Source organism: Malaclemys terrapin, chromosome 9, assembly GCF_027887155.1.
Source record: "Malaclemys terrapin pileata isolate rMalTer1 chromosome 9, rMalTer1.hap1, whole genome shotgun sequence".
Taxonomy (NCBI): Eukaryota; Metazoa; Chordata; order Testudines; family Emydidae; genus Malaclemys; species Malaclemys terrapin.
Window position 1 is genome coordinate 60,921,916 of NC_071513.1, and position 17,695 is coordinate 60,939,610.

At 45.3% G+C, this 17,695-nt stretch overlaps 1 protein-coding gene across 3 annotated transcripts in view; it reads left to right on the forward strand.

The window, feature by feature from the left end:
• The first annotated feature begins 1,626 nt into the window (after positions 1-1,626).
• ANKMY1 (ankyrin repeat and MYND domain containing 1) overlaps positions 1,627-17,695 on the forward strand; it is a 60,124-nt gene continuing 44,055 nt past the window's right edge. For all 3 annotated transcript variants that reach the window (XM_054040815.1, XM_054040816.1, XM_054040817.1), the window contains exons 1-4: positions 1,627-1,781; positions 3,481-3,772; positions 14,311-14,457; positions 17,066-17,532. In XM_054040815.1, the coding sequence (XP_053896790.1) occupies positions 1,759-1,781; positions 3,481-3,772; positions 14,311-14,457; positions 17,066-17,532 (929 nt within the window). In that variant the 5' untranslated portion in view covers positions 1,627-1,758. The remainder of the gene's footprint in view (positions 1,782-3,480; positions 3,773-14,310; positions 14,458-17,065; positions 17,533-17,695) is intronic.

Below are 17,695 nucleotides of genomic sequence, written 5' to 3' on the forward strand. Positions count from 1 at the left end.
CCTGCGTTACGCAGCTCATATTTCTAAACTGAAATTTAATTTTTATATTTCAGCTTTGAATAAATTTTTCACAAGTGAGAACTTTTTTTTTGGCCTAGGCTCTATTAACTGTTGTATTTTAGAAAGGTTCTGTTTTACTGCTGATTTGATTTCTTTATTCTCTTCTAAGTCTCAGCCAACTTAAGGGGGGGGGGTATGAGAGGGGCCTGGCCCCAGAGCAGGAGAGGGGAATGACCAGGGGACAGGAGAGGGACAGGGCAGGGATGAGGGGGGGAAGGGGTAGGAGAGGGGAATGACAAGGGGGGCAGGAGAGGGGCAGGGCTGGGGGGGTAGGAGAGGGGACTGACCAGGGGGGCAGAAGAGGGGCAGGGCTGGGGGGGTAGGAGAGGGGAATGACCAGGGGACAGGAGAGGGACAGGGCAGGGCTGGGGGAGAGGGGAATGACAAGGGGGGCAGGAGAGGGGCAGGGCTGGGGGGGTAGGAGAGGGGAATGACCAGGGGGGCAGAAGAGGGGCAGGGCTGGGGGGCAGGAGAGGGGAATCACCAGAGGGGGGCAGGGCTGGGGGGGCAGGAGAGGGGAATCACCAGGGGCAGGGCTCGGGGGGGCAGGGCGGGGCTAGGAGAGGGGCAGGACTGGGGGAGATAGGAGAGGGGAATGACAGGGCTGGGGGGGCAGGAGAGGGGAATTACCAGGGGCAGGACTGGGGGAGATAGGAGAGGGGAATGACAGGGCTGGGGGGGGCAGGAGAGGGGAATCACCAGGGGCAGGACTGGGGGGAGATAGGAGAGGGGAATGACAGGGCTGGGGGGGCAGAAGAGGGGAATCACCAGGGGCAGGACTGGGGGGAGATAGGAGAGGGGAATGACAGGGCTGGGGGGCAGGAGAGGGGAATTACCAGGGGCAGGACTGGGGGAGATAGGAGAGGGGAATGACAGGGCTGGGGGGGCAGGAGAGGGGAATCACCAGGGGCAGGACTGGGGGGAGATAGGAGAGGGGAATGACAGGGCTGGGGGGGCAGAAGAGGGGAATCACCAGGGGCAGGACTGGGGGGAGATAGGAGAGGGGAATGACAGGGCTGGGGGGCAGGAGAGGGGAATTACCAGGGGCAGGACTGGGGGAGATAGGAGAGGGGAATGACAGGGCTGGGGGGCAGGAGAGGGGAATCACCAGGGGCAGGACTGGGGGGAGATAGGAGAGGGGAATGACAGGGCTGGGGGGCAGGAGAGGGGAATTACTAGGGGCAGGGCTGGGGGGCAGGAGAGGGGAATGACAGGGCTGGGGGGCAGGAGAGGGGAATTACTAGGGGCAGGACTGGGGGGAGTTAGGCGAGGGGAATGACAGGGCTGGGGGGCAGGAGAGGGGCCGCTCTGGCCGGCTGCCCTGCAGCAGAAAGCGACCCCCGCCCGACACTGGGGGAAGCGCCGCTCTCCAGCACTGGGTGGGGGCGGGGCTTGCTGGGCCGCCCCACGGAGGGAGGGGGCCAATGGCGAGCGAGGGCGAGGCCTGTTTCACAAACACACACGGGTCTCCATGGAAACCCGGACTCTGGCACAGTCCACCTGGGCTCGCGGGGAGGGGGGTTGGAGCGTCCTGTGCTGGAGGCGGTAGTAGCTCGGACCCCGCTTCCACGCTGGGGTTAATGCTGGACTCGCCGCTGCTCCCTGCGGTACCTCTGGGCTGCCCTCCCTAGCGCCCCCGCCCCAACAGTGGTAGGGCCCGCGGTGCTGGCTGGGGCTTCGCTGCGCTGGGTCGGGCTGATGGAGCCACCTGCCGCTGCTGGGTGGGTGTCGGGGAGCTCGGGGTCTCCTGTGCCCAGCCCGGGGTCTGTCCCGCCTGCAGCTTGGGCAAAGGGCAGAGAGCACAGAGCGTGTGTGTGTGTGGGAGCGCACGTGTGTGGGGTGTGTAAAGTACTCGTGCGTGCCGGGGCTTGGAGTGTGTGTGTACACAAGCGTGTTGGAATGGGCATGTGAGGTACTTGTGTGTGCGCAGGGACTTGGAGTGTGCCTGTGGTGCCCACATGTGGGAGCGTGCATGTGTGTCCAGGAGCTTGGAATGCATGCATACACATGAATGTATGGCAGGGTTGGCATGTTTGTTTGTGCGCACCTATGTGGCAGAGAATGTGTGTGCAGGCCCTTGGAATGTGTGCAAACGTGTGGGAGCACACATTTGTGCATGGGCTTGGAGGGCATATATGTGCACATGGGGAAATGCAGTTGTGTGCAGGGATTCTAAGTGTATGTGTACATGTGTGGGATGTGTGAAGTATGTGTGTATGCAGGGATTGGGGTGTTTGTGTGTTCACATGCATGTGGCAGAGGGTGTGCAGGAGCTTGGAGTCTGTGTACATGCATGTGCCATGCTCCATGCATGGGTAGGGTTACCAACTTCGGTTGGATGAATTCTTGGAGGTTTCATCACATGACATTATCTTTAATTAAAGCAGGGATCTGAAACTCAAATCACCAGGAGGGCCACATGAGGACTAGTACATTGGCCCAGGGCCACATCACTGACACCTTTTCATGTAAAGGTTCAAAAGCCCCCCCACCCCGGCCCCGCCCCCACTCCACTCCTTTCATGAGGCCCCATAACAGCGCCCATTCCAACCCCTTCCCCAAATCCCTGCCCCTGCCCTGCCTCTTCTCCGCCTCCTTCCCTGAGCGTGTGGCTCCCCGCTTCTCCCCCTCCCTCCTGGAAAGTGCTAAGTGCTGCCAAACAGCTGTTTGGCGGTGGGAAGCACCTGGAGGTAGGCAGAGGAGCGGGGACGTGGCGTGCTGGATGGGGGGCAGCGGGTGAGCGGAGCTTGGCGGCTGCAGGAAATAACTCCGGGTTGGGGGCGTGGGGAGCTTGGCGGGCTGCAGCAAATAACTCCACGGGTCGCGTGTTTGAGATTCCTGAGTTAAAGATTAATCTTTAATTCCTGGAGACTCCAGGACAATCCTGGAGGATTGGCATCCCTTTGCATGGGGTGCATGTGTGTTCAGGGTGTGTATGCCGGCAAGTAGGAGGGTACCTTGGAGTGTGATGTGAAAGTGGGATTGTACATGTGAGGGTGTTGGGTATGTCAGGATGTACATGAGAGTTTGTATGTGTATGAGTTGGGGAGAGAGAGTATTCTGGTGTGTTGATGGCAGGTGTTAATGATGAATGTGTATATATCTCCTATGTTTGATTAACTCATTTATATTAACAAGGAGACCTATTCTTCTTGTTCTATAAAATGGTTCATTATAGAGGTGCAGCCTATTTAGTCTGGACTTCTGGAATAATATTTTTCCTCTGCTTTCTCTTTCCGCTCAGTGTGTGCCTTGATTTTATATGCCATCAGTATTAGGTGTTGTGCAGTAAACAGTGTGTGTTTGGAATGGTTATATTGGAGTTAGATTTTTTTTATTCTGTGTGAAGAAAATAGTTGCAGCTTCATTTGGTGTTAGTCTGGGACTCTGATTTGAATTTTGTGTCCTTTCTGAGTGTAGTTTCAGGCTGATCAAAGAAGATACAGAAGGTGATTATGAGCAAGGTTCTAGTATGATCAGAGAAGAAGAAACAGAAGATGTTGAACAAGGTTCCAATCTCTTTGACGAAGAGGAAGAATCTCAGACTGAAGAAGATGGTGGACAGTTAGTGAAATTGACTGAAGATGACCTGAGTAATAGGATCATACTCACAAGTGGCATTCAGGAATGGCCAGATGGTTCCAGTTACAAAGGGGAATTTGGGTTTGATCTAAAGCTTGGTTATGGAGAATTCTCATGGGTCAATGGTGAGGTAAACTGGTTTATTCTATTTAAAATTTACATTAAGAGCATGTCTGTCTGATGGCAGGTTTGATTTGTACTTAACGATGTCAAGGAAGACGTATTGGTAAGATTCTCACTCTTCAAGTCAATATACAAAAGTGTAATAAAGAAATAAATTTCTGCCTGCCAAATAGGATGTATATTTTTGCCTTTTACAAATGCTGCATTTATGGCGCACAACACAGTATGCTGAAAGTTCAGCTAGCACTGCTCCTCATGCTAAAACTGGGAGTTCTGCTAAAGTTATTAACATAAAATAGGTATGTCAGTATCTCCTATTAGCAGCCACTGTGTTGCCAAATAGTTACAGAACGAAACATTAACTGTGTGGGATCCGAATATCAGAAATGTAAACTAGTTTGCATTTGCTTTGGTGCTTGTGGTTTTAATATTGGATGAAGAATTTTTAAGGTTTAAATATTAATTCAGTTTTAAGGCAGGATGGAAATTAGTTTACAATCTGATATTCAGCCATCATTTTGTTAATGCCAATATAAGTTTGGATAATAGTCATTTTATGTACCTGACATTACTTGTAGGCTACCATCAATGGCATTTATTCAAATATTATCTTATTTCTGTGCAGTATCAGCCATCTTAGAAAGAAATCAAGATTTCACTATGGTATTTCCTCCTTTGAGTGCTCTAGCAGTTTGATCATGCCACCATTTCACCTTTTAGGCCTTGACTTTCATACTGTCCTTTTGCACTTTGGTCTTGATCATTTGTTCCCCTAGTCACCCTACTGTATTCTTCTTTCACAGTACATTCTAAAAATCCAACATCTACTTTTTGTCTTGAATTTAATATAGGATGTTGTGTTGTTGAGAAGTGCCTTTTTGATATACCAGTCTGATTAATCTAAATGGGATAGAGATCATCCCATATGTTACTTTTCGCTGGAGAACTATGATCTTAAAAGTTAATACTAATAGTCCTTTGGGAAGTTTGCTCAAATTCATGTTTGCTATGGACTAATATTACATTGAATAAATCCTTCTCTCACTGATACTGGCATTTTATACGTGGTCTGACTTTGTGTGAACTAGACTTTCAAAATGTTTACTGTGCAATGGATTAGTCAAACCTAATCACAAATTTACCCCTCTGTTACACAGTTGGAATATACTAGAGAGTCTACTTTTGCAAACCCATCTGGTGAAGAAGTACACCTCTACCCCGATATAATGTTGTCCTCGGGAGCCAAAATATCTTACTGCGTTATAGGTGAAACCGCATTATATCAAACTCGCTTTGATCCACCGGAGCGTGCAGCCCCGCCCCCCCGCCCCCCCCCGAGTGCTGCTTTACCGCGTTATATCCGAATTCGTGTTATATCGGGTCGCGTTATATCGGGCTAGAGGTGTATAAGGAAATATGCTACAAATTCAAATGTTTACTTACACTTGCATCTTTCTGCTACTCTTGCTTACACCAAACTAGATAGATAGTTCCAGCTTTTTTTTTTTTTTAAATAAGCAGGAAGAGGTGAAACAGGTGCTTTACTCTCATATTTATATTTTCATTGCTGGGCCATTATAACAGTCAAGAGAACTCTCAACGACAAACTGTTACTTCTTAGAGTGGTTGTGTGTCTCCACCTGCTGGTTAGTGATATAATCACAGTAAAAATGAAACAGGATTCAAGGTTGCAGGTAAATCAGTTTGTTCTGTTACTTTTAAGGTTTAGCATGGCCTCAGTCTGAGTATCTATAGATTTATCATATTAGAAGATGATTGCATTGTGGTGGGAAGACGCCAGGTTCACTTAGTGGTACCTGCTGAATTTGTGAAACTTATTAACTGCCCTCAGATATTTACATCAGAAATTGCGATGGAGAAACAAGAACCATTTTTTGTTGTTTTGTGCTTGTACAGCACCTAGCACAATGGGGCCCTGATCTAGGACCTGGGGCGCAGTCAGTACTGCTCTAATAAAGCAGTATTTTCTAGTTGGCTGAGACTGGGAACTAGGAACTCTGTCTCCTAATCCTAGTTCTGTCATTGACTTGCTGTGCGGCTCTGAGCACGTCAGTTAGGTCCCTATCCTATGCTCCTGGCACACCCAGATATCCCAACAGCTTTGTTGGTAGTTTTGGGTATGCACAGGCACAGGATCAGGATGTTTGTCTCTGTGTTGGTTTCACTGTCTGTAAATAGGTATAGTAGCATTCTTGTGATGCAAACAAGTAATGTGAGAATGAATCATCAGATATCTGTTTTTATGCTTTAAAAATGAGTGTAATGCTTGCTTACCTCATGCGGATGCTGTGACAAATGATTAACATTTGTCCATGTGTTCAAACTGTAAAGTGCTATAAATAATAATGAGAATATTTACTAAGAGCCTAATGTTACTAAAGAGTGAGACATGGGAGAGGTCCCTGCAGCTGGTAGCAGAGTGGAAGGCCCAGTGGGGGTGGGGGGGGGGCAGCCATCCATGGAGATGGCTCCTGGGTCTGTAGATCTAGGGAGTCCTTTCTCCATGTGCCTCCACAGCCCCTGTAACTCTGTAGGCCCATTTCCCTGTAAGGGGAAGCCTCATAGAAAACCCTGCAAGAGCAAACATATATTTTTCTAGCCACCTGCAGGGCTAGTCTGTCCCATAAATCAGGTAATACATGCAAGCATATAGGTCTTGCTATGAACTGGGGAATGGCCTGAACGCTGTAACCCATATTTGCTTTATTTTTTTCTTGCAATTTTCAATATATTTTTCCTGAAAATAATACGTAAAATTTCCATGAATGCCAGCTATGGTATAGCTTATTGACTATTTCAAAGCTAGTGACTTCAAATCTAGTTAAGAGTGTATTCTGTTTATATCTCTTCCCTTTGTCCAATAGATCGCTACATTTTTGATGCATAATTACATTTAATCATTTAGCAGAAAAATTAATTTTAGTTCCAATTCAGAGAGATGCTGAGCACCTTGCAGAACCACCACTTTTGATTGAAGTAAAACTAATATACAGTAATAAGTCTAATTTTAATGAAATTTTGCAAGCAGATAGATCCTGGATTGGAGTGGGGAACTCGCCTTGTTTGAACATTATCTCTTATGTTCCATTTTTATTAATGTTAGTAATTCTCAATATGTTTCTGTTGCACTCATTGATCAGGTGAGCTGTTCTCTTGCTAATTTAATCACTGTAATTTCCCATGGATGTAGCCTAGTGGAGGATGTGTCTATCTGCCTTATATTATAAAGGTGATATGTTCATATCCTGTGAAAACATAAAAATTAAAATTTCTTTCTCCTTTTTTCTGTGAATATACTGAACATTATCATGGAGCTGTTGGAGTTTCTATGCAGTTAGCTGTAACTTGCTATTTATAAGATGGACTTTGACCCTGTTAAATTAGATGTGAAAAAGATTTATTGAGAAATTCCTCACATATGTAGAGTTGCCAATTTTCTAATCGCACAAAACTGAACACCCTTGCCCCAACTCCTGCCCCGCCCCTTCTCTGAGGCTCCACTCCCGGTTGCTCCACCCCCTCTCCCCCTGTTGCTCGCTCTCCCCCACCTTCACTTGCCTGGGGCAGGGGGTTGGGGTGCGGGAGGGGATGAGGGCTCCTGCTGGGGTTGCGAGCTCTGTGGTGGGGCCACAAATGAGGGGTTCAGGATATGGGAGGGGGCTCTGAGGTGAGGCAGGGGGTTAGGGTGTGGGAGGAGGTGAGGGCTCCGGCTGAGGGTGTGGGCTTTGGAGTGAGGCCGGTGATGAGGGGTTTGGCGTGCAGGAGGGGGTTGGGGCTGGGGAGTTCGGAGTGTGGGAGGGGGCTCAGGGCTGGGGCAGGGAGTTGGGGAGCAGGAGGGGGCGTGGAGTATGGGCTCCAGGGGTGGGGGGAGTTTGGGTGTGGGAGGAGGTTGGGAGAGAGGAGAGGGGTGTGGGCTCTGGGCGGCGCTTACCTCAGGTGGCTCCCGGAAGCAGCCAGCATGTCCAGCTCCAAGGCAGAGGGGCTGGGGGGGGGGAGGGCTCTGTGCGCTGCTCGTGCCCACAGGCGCCATCCCTGCAGCTCCGGCACCTAGGAGCCAGACATGCCAGCCACTTCTGGGAGCTGGCTTGGAACCAGGGCAGGCAGGGTGCCTGCTTCAGCCCTGCTGCACTGCCGACCAGACTTTTAGTGGCCTGGTCAGCACTGCTGAGCCACGAGGGTCCCTTTTCAACTGGGTGTTCCAGTCGAAAAATAGACGCCTGGCAAACCTACATAAATGGCAGCCTGCCTGAGGAAAACTAACTTAGAAATTATTAGAAATCCCCAGACCTGAAGAAGAGCTCCGTGTAAACTTGAAAGCTTGTCTCTCTCACCAACAGAAGTTGGTCCATTAAAAGATATCACCTCACCCACTTCGGTGTCATCTCTCTAAGAAATTGTGAGAATTGTTGCACTAGTTGTCTTGGAGATCAGAGTATTTGATAAATCAGTGTTTTCAGGTTTTGCTGTATATGAATTAAATTAAAACTGTTAGGTTGATGACACTTCACTCCTGGGCTGTGGCCAGTGCCGAGTGACTAGAAGGCTTTGGTACCTTTCTATACCATATCTGTGTGATCTTTTGAAGCACTAACAGGAAGATAAATTTATTTTCCTTTGAGACATTGGGCTATAAAAACTGCAGTGGCAATGTATTCTTTTAAGGAAAGAAATGTAGCATTAGTAAGAACAGTTCAATACTATCTTTCCTCTTTCCTCCAAGCACGTAGCAAAGGTGTTGTTTAATATGAGACCCCCATCCAAGGCTTAGTTGCTGCCATCTGTGTTTCTTTCCACTGGCCATAAATGTATGCAGTGAAGCCTTCCTAAAGGGCTTTGGCCCTTTTTAGAGGAATGAATTTGGGAACATTGACCTACCTATTGACACTTTCTCTGGAACAAGGAGAGTAAAGAATGAAATCAGAGTTATAATTGTTTTCTCTTATGGTCTCTCTAAGTGACCTTGGCCTTCCAGGTCCCCTCCTTGAGATCAGCTTGCAGATACTCCGTTCCCTCTGGCCATTCAGCTCTCTTTTCCGTCTCTGCTCTTGGAAGACTCCCTGTGCTGCTCCTTCCCTGGTTGCTCTTGGACACTTCTTGTGCTTCACTGGGTCACTCCATTTTGTCAGTCTTAGATGCTCATTTTCCCCTGGGCTGTTCACTTGCTGTCTGCTAAGATATTTCACTCTTAGCCTTGCACGGTCAGTTCCATACTCTGCTTTTTTGGGGGGTCCCTGGGCTGGGACTCATCTCCTGATTGGCCTAGGGGTGCACACAGTTTAGCACTGAATTTCACCTTTATTTCTCTATTGTTCTTTAGGCTGTGTTTCAGCTGCGTCTTAGCCCTTTTCTCAACTCTCTTCTTTTCACTGTTCCTTTCTTTGTACAGTTGAATGCCTTCTGTAGGATTAACCACCGCAGCACAACAGAATCACTTTCACTGTCTCCAGCAGAGGTAACCCAAGCCCTCTGCCCCCAAATCTGCTTCTCATTTCTCCTTTTTCTGCAGATGCTACTGTCAAAGGCAGTTTTGTGCCTGGACCCTACCTCTCTCTGTTCATAGTGCAATTAGTTCTGCAGGCTTGAAAGGTTTAGTTCTTGAACATGGGGCTTTATCTGTGCTTCCTATCAGCTCCCTTTGGACATAGTTTCATCTGTGGTAATCCTGAATGTTGCCCTGTAGTTTCTTCAGCAAGGGATTCTGTCAGAACAATGTAATCAGAAACCTCCATTGGGGACTCATTACCTGGGGAGAGGGGGCATCTGAGGTGCACTCCTGAGTTCCTGCAACACTCAATGGAAATATATTTAACTCGTTCTGTCTGCATTTCTCTAGAAGTTGGTTTAACTGTCTTCATGTCACCAGCCCTAGAAAGTGGACTTCATTCTAGTAAACAGATGTGGCACAGGCTTCGGCAGTGCAAGCTTTTTCACATCATTCACCCATGTTCCTCACCCTTGACCCGCAAGGACATTCTCAAAGAGCCCATTTGGTCCTTTGTCTTTCTCCTGAGAGTGCCAACAATTGTCAGTTAATGCCTGTAGTGGTGGCTCAGCATCTTTGGTGATGCAGATCTCAGTTCAGCTTCTACTTGACAGGTATCAGCAATTTGTTTCATGGAGGGTAATGATTTTCAGTCTCTGTCAATTAAGGCCAGGACTCAAATTGGTGACCAAGAAGTGAAAGGATCCATGTCAGATTCTATTACTAATCCCCAAACTATCCAATCATTTTGTCTGGACTATAATAATTTTACTGAGGATAGTCACATCATAGTCCACATATCAGTGGGACATTAGCAAGCCATATGGTGCTTTGATGCACCAGAAATTGTAGAAACATCATATAGGGGAGAATGGTATGTTTTAAGATGTTGAGAGCCTGCCAATTTTATCCCCCAAATTACTCAGAAAAGAGAAACAAGAAATTGTAAGCCATATCTTAATGACTGTCTCTCTTAATTGTCCCTTAATGATTGTCTTCGTATTACGCCTTAAGGGATGCTATGATTAAAGGTGAGCTAAATACTCAGTTATAACGGTAGATAATTGGATTTAAATAGAAAACATGTGCAGATTACCCCGAAGAAATTAATACAATTTTAAGCATTTAAAGAATGAACAAAGATTTTACATTTCATTGGAAACTTGTGTCGAGTAACAACAACTTCTTAAAACAATTCCCAACTATATATGTTTTCCTTATCATTAAAAGAATTAAGACTTTTAGAATGTTTATCAAAGGAATTGGATTAAAAAAGAATAATTCTAGAGTTCTTTAAATGGGGGGCGGGGTGAAATCTTAGGTTTTCCTCTTTGAATTGAGGAGGGGGAGACAAGAGGTAATAAAGAGGCTTTTGACATAGTTCCATAGCCTTGATATACTAGGTGCTACATGTCACTTTTTTCTGTCAGATCCTAGGAAAAGACATTCTTTAATAATGGGAGGTGTCTGGTCTTTGAGAAGACATTCCTAGTGGGTTTTAACTTTAAACCAAACGTCTCTCAAGATTACAATCTGCAGTATCTTAACCCACTATTTGCAACCGAGAACTCCTACCAAACACTGTATTCAAGGCAAAAAATCACAATAGCCAACATTTCTGTAGTCTTCAAACAGTATATACAACAGGGGTCGGCAACGTTGGGCACGCGGCTCGCCAGGATAAGCACCCTAGCGGGCCGGACCAGTTTATTTACCTGCTGACGTGGCAGGTTCGACCGATCGCGGCCCCCACTCACCACGGTTCGCCATCCCAGGCCAATGGGGGCAGCAGGAAGCGGTGCGGGCCGAGGGATGTGCTGGCCGCGGCTTCCCATCACCCCCATTGGCCCGGGACGGCGAACCGCGGCCTGTGGGGGCCGCAATCGGCCGAACCTGTTGCGTCAGCAGTTAAATAAACTGGCCCGGCCCGCTAGGGTGCTTACCCTGGCGAGCCGCGTGCCGAACGTTGCTGACCCCGATATACAATATTAAAGAAAACAGAAATGCTAAAGCTGCATTTAAGAGTCTGTGCAACCATATCTGGAGGTGACTGAAAATATGCTTTCATGGCCCAGGAGATCTCATTCTCCTTGACACCTTTTGTGCCTGCAGAGGTTTCCTAGTTTTGTTAGTTAGCTTGAACATACTTTAATAAACATTCCTTTAATAAAATAAACACTGCAAAACATAAGAATGTGATCTATCCTATTGTCCAAGAACATGTAGGTATCTTCTAAAATTCAGTCAAGGTGAGCTTATAATAAACTAAAACTATCATAAGGCTTCTGTTTTTTTAGTTTATTAATTTCATTTTCAGGGTTTTTCCCCGCAATTTTTGAATTCTGCATAATGTCCAAAAATTGGGTGTTTTCAGGGTTTTCTCTTTGTATATACATGTAGTACAGTTTCAAAGAGCACCATGTTAAAATGCCCTGGGGAATCTTTAGTTTTCACCAGCAGGGTCTACCTGGACCAATTTTAATGCGCAACACATTAGTGTGCTTTAGAAGTCACACCCCTGTAGTCCGTATTACTGCTCCATGTATACAAGCCCTTGGATAGTAGCCAGCGAGCCTAGACTTCACCTGTATAAACAAGCTGCACTTGGGCAAAAGGTGAAGTCAATATGAATTGGATAGGGGCAGAATAAGTAGGTGTGATATATCTCCAACTTTAAAAGACTTTTTGATACTGTCTCACATGACCTTCTCATAAGCAGACTAGGGAAATATAGACTAGACAAACCTACTTACTATAAGACGGGTGCACAATTGGCGGGAAAACCATATTCAGAGAGTAGATATCACAATTAAACTGGAAGGTTATATTGAGTGGGATCCCACAGGGATCTGTTCTGGGTCTAGTTCTATTCAATTACTTCATCAATGATTTGGATAATTGCATAGCGAGTACACTTATAAAGTTTGTGGATGATACTAAGCTGGGAGGGTTGCAAGCACTTGGGATGACAAAATTAGAATTCAAAATTGTCTTGACAAACTGGAGAAATGGTCTGAAATAAATAGAATTAAATTCAATAAGGACAAATGCAAAGTACAACACTTAGGAAGGAATAATCAATTGCACAAATACAAGATAGGAAATTACTGCCTAGGAAGGAGTATTGCTGAAAAGGGTCTGGGGGTTATAGTGGATCACAAGCTAAATACGAATCAATAGTGTAATATTGTCGCAAAAAGACAAACATTCTTCTGGGATGTATTAGCAGGAGTATTGTAAGCAAGACATGAGAAGTAATTCTTCTGCTCTACTCAGCACTGATAGGGCCTCACCTGGAGTATTGTGTCTAGTTCTCGGCACCACACTTCGGCAAAGATGTTGATAAACTGGAGAAAGTCCAGAAGAGAGCAACAAAAATGATGAAAAGTCTAGAAAACATGTCCTATGAGGGAAGATTGAAAAAAAATGGGTTTGTTTAGTGTGGAGAAGAGAAGACTGAGGGTAGGGGACATAACAATCTTCACGTATGTAAAAGGTTGTTATTAAGAGGAAGGTGGTAAATTGTTCTTCTTATCCACTGAGGACAGGACAGGAAGTAGTCAGCTTAAATTGCAGCAAGGAAGATTTAGGTTAGACGTTAGAAAAAAATTGCTATTTGTAAGGATAGTTAATCACTGGAATACATTACCTAGGAAGGTATTGGAATCTCCATCATTGGAGGTTTTTAAGAAACAGGTTGGATATACACCTGCTAGGGATGGTCTAATACTTAGTCCTGCATCAGTGCATGGGACTGGACTTGATAAGCTATCCGAGATCCCTTCCAGTCCTACATTTCTGTGATTAAGTAACCATTTCTGGTGTTATTCTGATGTTTATCCAATAAACATTGATGTTGGATTTTTTTGTATTATTTTTTTTTATCAGTTAAAACTTAAATTTGGAAGCTCTATATATTGTAATTTCATTAATCATTTTTCACCAATATTGAGGTTTATCCCCCTACAAAAATGAGAAGGATCAATTAGTTTTTTTTTTTTTTTAAATATGGTGGTTATATTATGAAAAATAGGTAGATTCCCTGTTAAAGTTGCAACCAGATTTTTACCTCTCCCTCTCATATGTATCCGTGTATAAAAATGTATTACCTTGACTAACAGCTGTTATGGTGCAAGTCCTACCCACCAAGTCACACTTCATTTGTTAGACTGGACTCTCTGGAGGTACAGGGGGCTGTTTTCTCAGGATTGCACACTAGAGGGAGCCAGCAGGTCCCTCTGGCTTAGTCTAGCTCCAGTGGGAACCAACGGTCAGACTTTATAATAGGATTCAGAGTCAACTGTATACCTGGGGCTTTCTAAGAATAGCTGTGGGGGAGCAGAGACTCCTTCTTCCAGGGGTTAGTGGCCTGGAATCTGGTAGGAGAGAACGGGGTGATGGACAGATGACTGACCTGCCAAGGTGAGATCAGTGAAGGATGAAGGGCCTGGGGTGATGTCTCTTTCAACACAGGGCTTCTTCGGGTTAGAATAGGTAAGTGGGAGACAGCTGCTCCAGGCAGACCCATCTCTGGTTTGCAACTGGGCATACATTTATAGCGTGTGCACCTGATTTTAAGCCAAACATACGTTTCTGTGGATACTCTGGATCTCCCTGGTACTGCAACTTCAATACCTCCCTAGTTCATATGTACACACAAGGGCTGGGTCAGCTGCTGAGCGCTTAAATAGCTGCTGGCTTACTCTGTGTCTCGCTGTGACTTGGGGCACTTGAATGTGTGAACATTTGGACTTATCTCCTTCTAAACTGTTTGGAGTTACAGGCGCTACCATATGTCACTGGAAAAATAATAGGTGAAATCCCGGCCTAGTTGAACTTGAGGGAAGTTTTTTCATTGGCTTCAATGGGACCAGGATTTTGGCCAGGTTTCCAAATGCATAATGGCTAGGCACTGTGTATATATCAAGATCTTGTGTGGGCGTCTTCTGTAGTATTGCTCCATTGTAGTGAGGAACAATTACAAGCCACTTATTTCTCTTCCCTCAGCTGTATCACTTTCCTCTTTTTTTGGTACGTTACAGAGCTATGTGGGGCAGTTTTACAAGGACCATCGCCATGGCAAAGGGATGTATTTTTGGCCCGACAGTTCCAAATTTACCGGTTCATTTTATCTTAGCCATAAAGAAGGATATGGGACCATGGAATTCAAGGATGGCAGAAACTATCAGGTAACGGGATGAAATTGAATGTATTCTAATGACTGATAGCACTAACAGAATATAAGTTTGTGCTGCCATCATGGTCTCTGGTGGCTTTCCCACGAAGCTTGGGTGTGAAGGCTGTAATGTGTTTCTGAAGCATGTGCAGATCATTAATGGCTAAAACTTGCACTCTGGTAATAAAATACCAACAAGAAAAAAAAAAAAGAAGCTTAAAGCTTCTAAAGTAGTTGCTTGAATTCATGCCTTGTACAGAAATGACCAAAGATAGGAGCCTCAATTGAGCCAGGGCTTCAAAAACCACGTGCCAGAGGCAAATACCACTGTGGAGTGTGTCTGTTGATGGGCACGGAACAGGACAGCTGGAGTTGCAGGTTCTTGTCTCTTAAGGTAGCGATAAGTCTGGGAGCAGAGTGGCCCTGGTGTTACGCTCCTTTAAGAAGGAAGCGACCAGGCAGCAAAGGCCTGATGGGAGGGAGGTGTCTGTATTGTTTTTGTTTTCCTGTTGAGGGAGCAGGAGGAGAGCAGAGTAGATGTTGCTGTTCTCTTTTTCAGGCCATGCAGGTGAGCTGGGAAGCAGAAGGCCAGGCTGCCACTGTTATCTGCATGGGTGGGAGTGGGAAGCCAGGAGCTGGTGGAGAGGTGGTAAGGGGCGGGGGCAATATGGGCAAATGAGTGATTGAGAGGATGCATTTAAAGAGCAGAGAAATATTTGAGGGAGGATTGGGGAAGACGACACACAACAGATGTAAAGGGGCAGAGGACTGAACCCAGTGTAGGAAGGAAAAGGGAAAGGACGTAAGGAGGTGGAGTGGGAAGGAAGGAAAGGAGGAAACAGTGTGCACACAAAACAGTGCAGCAAGATGCACAGAAGGAATGAAAGAGGAGTGAAGCCAAGCAGGGATAGAAGGTGTCCCAAAAACACAAGAGGCAGGTGAAGTTTATTAAATAGAAAATTGACTGGCAGTCTTACACGATGGGTGATCCTTTAAACTGCAGAGGTGTGTGTGTGAGATAGTGAGCACTAGTATTTTTCATCTCCACTAGTAGGCTTAACAAATGTCTGGTCATCTTAGTTGGGATCAGGGCTCCCGTTGTGCTGGGCATTATACAGACCTAGAAAAGAGACAAAACCTGTCCTGAAGATGGAAAGACATCAAAGGGTAGGGGATGGGGGTACAACATACCAGCAATTGAATCCAGTGAAGAATTGGCCCAGCTTGGTTAGCTACATGGATTGTAATTTTCTTTTTAAGTTGGAGATAGAGATAGGGAAGAAGGACGTAAGGGAATGAAAGAAGGGAAGGAGGGATAGTCACAGCTTGTCAGCTGCAGAGCCATGATGAGCAATCTGGGTTCTGAGGCATCACAGCGGAGGGGAGTCACAAGGAGGATGAGGTAGTGTCCCTACAGATTTATTCAGGGAGTTTTCCCCCAGGCATAAGGGGCAGTGGGAGAGAAAGGAAACATGGAGTTGTTTTAAAGCAGACACTGATTCATGAATAGTAAAAGCTGGGAATGCTGGTGGAGCAAAGGCAAGGATCAGTGGCACTATAGGTTAGTAAATGAGCTAGGAAGTGTAGGGCTATGTTATGAAGAACCTTACAGTTAAAGACAAAGGGCCAGATCCCAAACTGTTGTAAATCCTTATAGCTCCACTGAAGTCGATGAAGCTATACTCATTTTACATCAGCTGGGGATCTGACTTAAGCGAGAGTTTAATGTGAAGGTGAAGGGGGAGTTAGTGGAGGGACTCAGAGAGGGGGTTGATCAGGTCTGGGTGATGAGCCAGCAAGATGACGTTAGCAACAATGTTCTGAGTAGACTTGAGGGGAGCAAGGTTTCAAGTGTCAAGATATGAAATGACTGAAAATTTTCAAGTCTGGTTGACTCTATTAGAGGTGGTTGAATTACTTATTGCAAACAGCATAGTCAGAGAACGGATCCCTTCTGTTCAAGTTGTCCACAAACTGATCATAATCTGTACAAATTTGTTTAATTCAAAAGTGAATTGTTTTTTATGAGTGTATTTGAGCTAACAACTCCTCAACTGCTCATGGCAAGTAATGTGTAGAGGGGGCTTGATACCTGAGCTCTGTGGCAGATCAAACAGTATTTCTGAATGACCTAACCTTCATAAACTGCTTCCTCTGCAAACTAATTTCACTTACTCATGAAACAAACTTGGTTTCTTCATGAAACAAACAAAGCTACAAAAGGCTGAAATTAACTTTCTGCAAATGCTTGTAAGAATAAAGCTTGAGCTGTATGAATATTCTTGAACAGTGAATAAAAGCATCTCAATGGTCCTAATTAAAACCTGTAGCTCCTTTGCCTTCAGTGAATCCACCCATCCTACCTTACTTCAGCCAATGGGTTTCATGTATTGCCATTAGTGCAGTTCCAATGTGACCAATCAAAGTGAATACAATAGTTGAGCAGCTTGTCAGGTGCTTAGATTGCTCTAAATGTCAATAGGCAATTGACACTGGAACAGTAATGTCAGACCAAGGAAATTTGGTTTTGCACCTTTTAAATGGAAACCAGGCTGTAAGTTGTGTAGTATAACTGACCTGTATGTCTTCTCTAATACTAGTAAACCTATTGCTCTTCTAAGGGACTATACAAGGCTGATGAGCGATTTGGACCAGGAGTTCAGAGCTATCCAGATGGCTCTCAAGATGTTGGCTTATGGCTCAGGAATCACATAATTAAACTGTGTACTGAAATACCTGGACATTTTTGTGTCTCGGATTACCCAGAACACTACAACTATTTTGATGCTGATTCCCAGAGAGAGTATCTTTCTGATGAGGAAATTCCATTTTGGGATCTGAATGAGGAACAGGACCCATTTTTCTACAACTACAAACTTCTCCTTTTAGATGACAGTTACACATTGCCTGAAAAAATGTACATATACTCAACTGATACAGATCACCTTCCCCTGACTCGCACCTTCCGTAAAGAGTTTGATTCCCAATATTTTCAGAACAACAAAAAGTTGTATGATGAAGAACCATGGCCTATTAAAAACACAAGCCCTTTAATGGTTAGAATGCAGAAACACATCTATAAATACAGGTAGCTATTGATTTTTGTGTGTGATTTGTGTTTGTTGGGATATGTATGGGATTTTCTTTTTAGACTATTGCAAAGATCATCTTTAGCACAAGTTGTGGTACAGAAGTCATGCTTCACAGAATAATTTCTACTGCCCATGACTAAGTTTAGAAAGTCATTTGAC